We start from the raw sequence: 9,645 nt of genomic DNA, 5'->3' as shown, positions 1-9,645 counted from the left end.
AATGAAGTGTTATACATGCTGGCTCAGAGCAGAGAAAGAAAAGAACCGATTCAAAGACACAACATAAACCACAGGAGCTCATTTGAAGGTTTTTGCAGGATCTGTCAGCTTTACGGAATCTGCAAGTGAACACCGAGTTAAAAACCTCACGCTGACGGAAACAGGATCACTTGGTTGTTTAATTATACAAAAACTTCAAGCGTTATCTTCAGCATTTAAATAATTAGACAGACCACATCATGGGATTCTTCAGACTGGCCTGTAGATGGCAGCCCTAAACAAGAGAAGGCACAACATTTGGATGAAAAGCAGACTTTGATTATAGAGGAGGAGGGTTAAGTGCATGTTAAAGTGTTCTGGTACCTCGCTGTGTCGCAGTAACAGCGATACAGCCAGAGTCAGAATAGAGTAAACCAAAACAAATAGTTCATTAAATTACCAACTTAAACACCAGACTTCAAGTATTGCCATTATGAGGAAATGAAGAAAAAAAAACAAACATGAATTGAACTTTCATAACTGAGAAATTTTGTTTTGAAATAATGCTTTTGAAAAAGAACTCAAAAAGCACTAACCTCTACAAAAAATCCCACAAGCTCTGGAATTAGAATAATCATTACATATTCCTAAATCAGATGTCTGCCATTTGAAAGAAGTGGCAGATGCTCTTAGAAAATAAGTGCCAGCATGAAAACCAAACATTAAAGAGAACTTCAAGTACAGTCACCCTTACAACTTGTTTTACAAAAGAGCTCCGTGTCTGCTGGATCTCAACAACAATTCAAACTAAATAGATAAACAGTGTTTCTGAATAAAACACTTCGCTTGGTCCCCTTTTTTTAAAAACTGAGGTCAGCAGAGCAATGGTGACATCGTGGCCGTTGAGTGTTCTGTTGACACGGTGCCGGGTGAGGTCAGCCCAGCCCAACGTCCAGTGACATCATCACGACGAAGCCCAGGATGGAGGTCCAGGAGGCCAGCTTCCCGTTTCCACTGGTTGATGTTGGAGCGAAGACATGGGACATTAAGTTAGAGACCAGGGGTTGATACACGGACTGCATAAGTGAAGCCAACACATCTGGATCGCCCGCCTCCCCACACACACTTCCCAGCGACTGGCTGCTGGATAGCTCATAAACCCCGCCCCCTCCATGTTAGCCGATGGGACATGGGCTAAACTCAAAAATCAAAGTAAAACGTCAAATGCATTTCTCCCGAAGATGGTGTCTGTCATTTTAGGTAGTTAAGTAGGTTTATCACGCTGATGTTTTTTTTGAGAATTTTATTTCTTATTAATTATAAAAGTGGGATGATTGGGTTAGGGTTTCAGGGATTGACAGCTGTGATTGACGTTTACAAGCACAACATATTCAGTTTTTTCCCCTTGTTCAGAAATAGACAATATTCCAACCAAGTTCTTTACATGGCTAATGAAAATGTATAGCAACGCACAGAGCTGACTGTAACCCATGAACAGTAAACAGTAAACTGGCACAAACTGCGGTAATCCTGATCGAGACACATATTCCGAATACACAGAATGCTTCTAAAACATGAATAACACCAGCATGTCACACGTCTTCATCGGAAAAATTGTATATTCGAATTCAGAATATCTAGACAGAATAAGCTGTTTGCATCAGGGGGTCTTCAACGTTTTTTAGGCCAAGGACCCCTAACCTGAAATTGAGACGAGCAGGGACCCCCTACTAACATATATTGTATAAAATTAAGTTGCATATTAAACTGGGCCCACAATAACGTGTAAGGCAGCCTAAAGCCTTTACACAGAGGCCTACCTTTTTATGGTAGCTTACAATACTAAACTACTATTTACATATTCATATATCAAGTTATAATGTCAAACATACGTGTGGCAGGCACCTTTATGTCGAGGTTGTTGTTATCTACACATTTATCTTTGCTAATAATTCATGTTAATGTATATTTTCAGACATATTTAAAAAAAATAAATGAAAAAAGCATTCTATAATTTGGCAGCCCCCCTGCAGTGACTCTGAGGACTCCTGTTGAAGATCTCTGGTATACATGATCCGTATCAAATTAGGAATATTGTCACGTTGGGAATAATGGTGGAATGTTAGTGTGCTTGTAAACATACTCAGTGACTAACCCTTGTGTTGTCCTTAGGGTCCCGGTGACCCGAAGGACAACACAAGGGCTAATTGGTCAGACAGGTGTATGGGCGGGACTTTGATACCATGTCTCTATCGCCTGATCCCTACTGCTCTGCGCAGACTCTGGCTCCAAAATTACAAGAGGCCAGTACCCATATCTGGGAGGTCTTGGTTTTGCTTTTGTACAGTTCCACTGGAGGTGGAGATGCTTTGACCATCTTTATATACAGTCTACGTTAGAGACGCATGCTGAAAGACACTGTGTTTGTGATTCACTCAATCTGGCTATAATGAAAACTGGGTTACACTTTACTTGAAGGTAGCTACATAAGAGTGACATGACACTGTCATGAACATGTTAGAGTTAGGGTTAGAGTTCATGTGTTCATGACAGCCTCATGTCACTCTTATGTAGATACCTTCAAGTGAAGTGTTACCAAAAATTGTCATCCATTCTTGCACAAATCTACTTTAATCCCATTTTTCCTTCTCACCTGATTTGGGCCTCAGGTATAATGTCATCCACCACCACGTAAACCATCGCCCCGGCAGCAAACGCCAACGCATATGGCAACAGAGGTTCTGCCAAGACGACGGCGACGGCGCCCAGCAACCCAGCAATAGGCTCTACCATGCCACTGAGCTGGCCATACCTGACCGAAAAACAATAACAGAATTAAAAAAATTAAAGCATCTGTACTCTGGCTAAGCCTTTTGCAAAGTGTTGTTCCATTACTGTCCTCTCTGACGCAGAGTTTAGACCCCGACACACGCTGGTCCTTACCAGAAGGCTTTCCACGTTGAGACTCCTGAACCCCGGAGCGGCAGGCTCACTGCCAAGCCTTCTGGGAAATTCTGGATGCCAATACCGATGGCCAAATTTCTGAGGAGACAAAAGCAGTCAGAATGCTTCCTTCAATACTCTTTTGACTAACACTTAGGATGCACTTTCATGCATTTTAGGGAGGGAAATGGCAGAAATATTATGCTTTTTGGCTTTTCCCCTTTCCTTTATTGTGTTATGTATCTTTTATTGTGCACGTTATAGGTTTACAAAGTGAAGTTCCCCCCAAAAGGGACTTACTATCTCCAACAGAAAACACTGTTCCCAAACTGCTCCAAACAGCTCTATTGTAGTCCAGCCTTTACTTCAGAGACAAACGTGGTCACTTTGTAACACACGTTATAATGCTCGGCTAGCTGCTAGCGTAGCACGCCCTCATACTCTGCTTCTGACTGGCTAGTAGTCCTTACCTAGCTACTGCGCATGTGTGACTCCCAACAAAGATGGAACAGAAGCGAGAGGTCTCACTCCGTAGCTAAAACGGAGAGCTCAACACATAGGGTGAAAAGAGGAGCTGCAGCAATGTGCAGCACAACAAATATATGGAGTTTTTTTTTTTTTTAAATTAAACCATGTAAACATATTCTGATATAATCTCTAAATACAATTATGAACCCGAAAATGAGCATAATATGAGCACTTGAAATAATTTACTGTACCATTGGATAAAATAATTATGAATGATGGCGAGAGACGTTAAGGTACAGTTAAGAGGAATGCTCGCGAGCTCACATATCTAATCTACCTTAGAAAAACATTTAACACAAAAACATTTAAAACTAAAATATAAATATATTATAGTATTCATTTCCTGCAAAATATTAAAAGAGCGAAAGAGGTAACGTTAATTCACATTTGTGATAAACAATGTTCATTTAACGGTAGCTCGGACCAGTAACGTCGTGATGGATACGGTCACGTGACGCAGCGAAAACATACTCCGTAAACAGTCTGCTTCTAATGGCATACTTTATCAATTTAGTAGACAGTATGCAGTACATACTGACTGAGTATGTAGTATGCATTATGTTAGAATGTGATTTCGAACACAGCCAGAGTGGGTATAGCATGGCTGTTAGTCCTGTTAATCTTATGACAGCCCCACCTTTCCGATTAGAACACCAACCACGGGGCTTCTGCACGCACCATTTCTGGTAATCCTCAAGTGCAATACTGTTCACTACGGCATGTCCACCATTCTTTTAGTTGTATTTGACAGCAGGTTAATTCCCAACTATGACATCAATCAGCATATAATGTCTCCAAATCACATCATTCTTTACCACTTAATCTTTCAATTTGGTGCACTTCACATTGCGCAAATGTGAAGTTATGGATGAACTAGATAGCAAGAGAATGATGTACCCCAAGTTTATTTTTTTCTTCCATTGGCCCTACATTCAAGTACCAGAAGGAACTGGTGAGTATTTTGTTGGTACCTCCTTCATACAATGAAATTACACTGTAAAACACGGGCTGCATTATAAAGTGTTTCCCTTTTTGTTGCAGCGTGTGTCTTTTCATTCAGGAAATAATTACGCTCACTGTGATTCTCTCAAATGGGTCCACAGAGAGAACAGACTTTCATGATGAGATGCTGGTTTCCCCAGATTGGGCTTGATTTGTTATTAAACTGGATACGACTAGAGTTCCACATGTACTGACCTGAGATCTTTCTGCAGTACTCCAATGTAACCACTAGATGTTAGCAGCACACAGTAACAGCACAGTTGTGGGCACAGGTGTGAAGCCTGACCATAGTCTTATCGTGACACACACCAAATATATCCAAAAGTATTAACTTTATAACTAAACTTAACTTTTTAAGGCTTATAATGAGAAGAGAAAAAAAAACAAACTATTATCATAGGACTACCAACTGTTCATCAATCACAGTGCTTTTAAACATCATTCTTGTGGGATCTATAATCTTGTGTGCAGAATGTCTGCTGTTTTTCCTTATTAAATAGTGAAAATGTACTGTATGGGTGTTTCTTTGCCTTGATACCAATCTCACCTGGCGCTTTCAAAAGTAGCAGATGAAGTCTTTCCAATGGCTCCGAATGCAACCCCCACGGCCAAACCCTCTGCAGAAAGAAAACAAAAACACAGACAATTGATCCCTGTTAGTCTACGATCTGTTCTTTGACTTCTTTGAAGCCATCGGTTATATAGGAAAAACAACATTTGAAGAAAGACGAAGGAACAGCGTTGGCTAAGTGTGATACGATAAAAAAAATAAAGTGAATACACATTGGTATGGGTGGAGGCAGGTATCAAGACAGTATGCAGACTAAAGAAGATACTACGGGCCTGGAATGACATGAGATTTAGAAGATAAAGGCTTTGGTCTGTCCTTTTAGATAGAACACTGTGGTCCTCTTAAAAGCAACAGGCAGTGGGTATATCTCACTCTGAGAAATGCACTAGTTTTAGTTGGTCTTCCCTTCTATAGTCAGGTTTTGATGTAACATTGCTACTGAGGTTTTATCTCCCTAACCATATCTGCAGAGCCAATGTAGACTGTAGGATGAAACATATCTGCTGAACCGCTCACCCATAACAGAGAAATATGAGAAATTAAGTCTTAAGTCTTGTAAGGGTCAAATAAATAGAGTACTACAACAGGAAGGCTGTCAAACGTTGTGACCACTGTATCAAGCCGGTCTCTGTTCTCTCTTTGCATGCTCTGTAGTTCCTGTGCAGCATCCCTCTCCTCTGATGTCCCGTTTGCATACTTAAAGTAGACACCATTCAGATGGAAAGTGAAAAGGTCACAGTGCACGATGTATCTAGGAGTGTCTATGTGCACGGGGAGTCAGATCTATAGGCCGTTTAGCATTTCATACCAAAAAGGCAGAGTAGCGGTATTACATCTACTTCAGACGTTGACAAGCAGCAACGTGCTGCCATGCCGTTGACAGCTAGGTTATTACAATGCTAACTTACTAACTAATAAGAGCAAGCACCAAAGGGTTGTGCGCACATATAGCGGAGTGGTTTAATCACAAGTGTATCACTAACACACAACTGTAGAGTTAAGTCTTAAATGTCCCACCATGAGAGGACCACAGAAGATAAACCCTTTCAATTTACATAAAAACATGGCCACCTTTGGGGCCACCTTCAGACCCTTTCAATATTTTTTTTTGCCTGACTAGTGGTAATCACCTGAGAAAAGTTTAGATGTTTCTCCACTTTTCTAGTGTTCAACAATTTTATTTTCTGGTGCTTAGTGAGAATGAATTAAGATGCCTCCATACAGCGGTTAACGCTGCACGGTGCAACTCTGCTACAGCAGCTAAAGGCCACGTCCACTAGGATCCACCTCCCTCTCCACTTGCTTCTGTCATCCAATCATTATTCAGATAGAGTTGTAGCTTCAAAGAGAGAGAACAGATAGCAAGCACTATGACATGATTAATAGACACTAATACAATAATACAATTGAAACATTCATTGGACGACCGGAAAATCTAATTACACTGGTGTAATATAGCTAATTTAGGATACTCTGATACAATAAGGATCAGGTAGTATAATTCCCTTTTTTGCCAAAAGTTAGATTAGAAGATTGGTACCACTCTCATGTCAGAGAGTGGAATCAATCTTGTAATCTAACTTTGGCAAGAAAGTGAACAAGCGTGCTTTTCAAAATGTCAAACTGTTCTTTAGGTTCCTGTGGTTGCTGGAGTCCCATCGCGAGCTATAGCAGCTTTCACATCAGGGACCAGGGCACAGATCTGAGTACACTTTGACCCCAAAGTTCAGTTTTTTTTATTTGTGTGAACACAGTGTACCGTACCCGGGTCCGGTTCGTCGATCCGTGCCCGGGTCCACTTGAAAAGGTGGTCTCGAGTGCGGTTCATGTGTCCTCGAGTAGGGTTTGCATCAGGTGTGAAAAAAAACCTGTACCAAAACACTGAAGTAAACTGCTATTTAACGCGAGTAGAGTTGCAAAGAATATTCTCAACGCCGCATGTCTCCTTCGAATCTGCATATGTGTGCAGCATGTACTGACAGAATCCTCTGAACTGCACGGCTATAGGTAATAAAGTAGAAAGCCAGCTGAGAGGGTCGTTTCTCGCGATTGGCGCGCTTCTCTACACTGTAGCAACAACATAAACAAATAGATGATAACTAATGGCAATGCTGAGTGGAGTGGAGAGAGGGTATGAATCAATCATACCAAATATCTAAACGCCCTTACCACCTCTCAGAACTACTTGTGTAACAGCAGACTTTTAGTTTTGCTAAAACTATTCCTCGTTTTCTTTGGAAATGGAGACGGTGTCATGAGACAGAAACAAAGTGGGGCTTTTAAGGCGTCAAAGTATTATATTACAGCTATCCTCATTTATGCAGGAACTGATCTCTTTCAATCCCATCTCTTCATTCCTTTGTATTCTAATCTTTGTCTCTTCCTACAATATTTATAGCCTGCATCAAGCTATACTGCCTTACACTTAGGACAAGGAGCAAAGATAAAGACACGGTTAAGAGAGAATGAGAGAATTAGGAAGAAGCAAAGCAGAGATGAAAGAAAGAGATAACATGAAAAGGCAAGAAACTATCCTGATAGCCCTGCAGCTGCAGACTTTAAGAGCCCAGAGGCCACTTCATCATAATCTAACACCTGTCATTACCTCTGATAATAATACACACGGTTCTAATCAGCTTCCCACCGGCCCATTACAGGCAGACATACTGTAAAGCCATTATGAGCAAAGGATCCTTCAGTTAGACTGGGTGTCCCCTTTACTATTCATCTCAATCCTCTGGAACTGGCTGAAATGCCATGGGGCCAGTAGAAACTGAAAAACCTTCAACTGATATTGAATAAGACATGTGCTGAGTGTGTGTTTACCACTTGGCATAGCTGGTACAAGGCTAGGGGAAGACTGGCAGTTTTTAAAAATCTTAACTGATCTTAAGGACAGAAGAACACAACAATTAACTTTCTATTTTGTCTTATGGTCCAACAGATGGTAGCGTCACTGATATTAAGCTGTTGGAACTGTGGAAAAGGTAATACATCATTAAAAAAATAGTTGTATTATTTGCCCTTTTGGTTTAAGAATAAAAAATTCCGACAACAGCTGCTCCCCTTTACTACTGCTACACAGCTGGAAATGTAAGCTGGGGGTTTGGGAGTGTTTTGTAAGTCCACTGAGCTGGAAGTTTTTGTTCTAAAACAGAGTCCAGGGCTAGTAGGAGAGCACTAAACGCCCACACATCTGTCAGCCATTACCCACGAGACCCGTGTTTCAGTGTCTGCCGGCATCTCATGGCAGTTAAAGGAATATCTTGTGGATTGTTACGATTGTTACAATATTCAACTAAATCAAGCACTTTCCTGGCTTTGTTTGCAGCACTCCTGACCAAGCTGACAGTAGAGTTATCTGAACCAGCAAGGAATCTGTATTGGAGCAGAAAGCAGTCCCTTTTGAGTAAATGGTTGGAGGAAGTATATGCAGAATTGTACACTTTCCCATCCCATTGCATTCATTTGGCAAAAGGTTTTACCAATGCTGGTTTGTTTGAGTCCATCAATTTAGTCCTGACGGAAATCTATCAGATGGATTGTCCTTGGCTTCTGTACAGACATTCATGGTCCCAAGAGGGTAAATCCTACTGAATTTGGCAATTCACTGAGTTTTCCTCTAGCGCCACCTTGAGGTTGACATTTTTGCATTTTAATGAAATATCTTAATTGTTACTGAATAGATTGCCATGAAACTGGTGCAAATATCCTTAGCCCCCGGAGATTGAATACAAATTACTTTGGGGATTCCCGGATTTTTCATTTAATTCCACCAGCTCAAAGCTTTCACTAATCCAGTCATAACGTCTACTTGATGGATTGGCACAATTTGGTATAGTATACAGTACTACAGTATTGGATGGACTGCCATGACATTTGGTACGGACACTCATGTTCCCATCAGGATGAATTGTATTTACTTTGGGGATTCCCTGACTTTTGATCTTGCGCCACCGTCAGGTCTAAATTTTTATTTGTTGAATACTTTGGTTTATGACCAAATACCCGTTAAATGAATGGCCCAAATCTTACTGAGAAGCCAACACATTCTCACTCCTAACTCGTAAAATACTAACGCTTGGTCAGGACCCCTTGGCATCCTTGGAACACCTCCCTAGGGAGGCGCCCAGGGGGTATCCTTACCAGATGCCCGAACCACCTCAATATTAATGTAAAAAAAAAATGTCATGCCATGGGACCTTTAAGTGAAACATTGGACACAAACGGGACATGAACAGGACACAAACCCCCAGTTTCCTGGGTGAAAGCCCTGTGCTGTTTGACCAGTCCCCCACGCAGAGTTTGGGTCTTTAATATTACTCCGTACCATTGATGCCGTTCATAATATGTCATCTTACTGTGCCACCGTTGCGTCCCATATAGACACGGAAGGGTGCATTGTGCGTCGGTATGTGGCGCTGGTAGCCACTGACCCAGTGTCAGTATGTGACGAGTTGGGAGTGAGAACGACTTGCAAAAATGTACGCAATGTTGGTTTCTCCATTAATTTCTCACCAAACTGTATTATGGTTGGTACGTGCTAGGGTTGTCAAAACGTACAAGGCTTGTCAGGGAATCTGAACAATAACCTGTCCTGAAATATTCCTGCTGTCAGAGGG

The 9,645-nt window shown here is 41.3% G+C and overlaps 1 protein-coding gene across 3 annotated transcripts in view; it reads right to left on the bottom strand.

Moving 5' to 3' along the window:
* Positions 1 to 159: 159 nt before the first annotated feature.
* slc39a11 (solute carrier family 39, member 11) overlaps positions 160 to 9,645 on the bottom strand; it is a 197,468-nt gene continuing 187,982 nt past the window's right edge. For all 3 annotated transcript variants that reach the window (XM_028567652.1, XM_028567655.1, XM_028567654.1), the window contains exons 7-10: positions 5,000 to 5,069; positions 2,923 to 3,021; positions 2,633 to 2,791; positions 160 to 993 (exon numbers count right to left, since the gene is read on the bottom strand). In XM_028567652.1, coding sequence (XP_028423453.1) covers positions 915 to 993; positions 2,633 to 2,791; positions 2,923 to 3,021; positions 5,000 to 5,069 — 407 coding nt within the window. In that variant the 3' untranslated portion in view covers positions 160 to 914. The remainder of the gene's footprint in view (positions 994 to 2,632; positions 2,792 to 2,922; positions 3,022 to 4,999; positions 5,070 to 9,645) is intronic.

The sequence above is a fragment of the Perca flavescens genome, chromosome 21 (genome assembly GCF_004354835.1).
Source record: "Perca flavescens isolate YP-PL-M2 chromosome 21, PFLA_1.0, whole genome shotgun sequence".
NCBI lineage: Eukaryota > Metazoa > Chordata > Actinopteri > Perciformes > Percidae > Perca > Perca flavescens.
The sequence above is the reverse complement of the archived record's forward strand: the minus strand, read 5'-3'. Positions and strand labels throughout refer to the sequence as shown.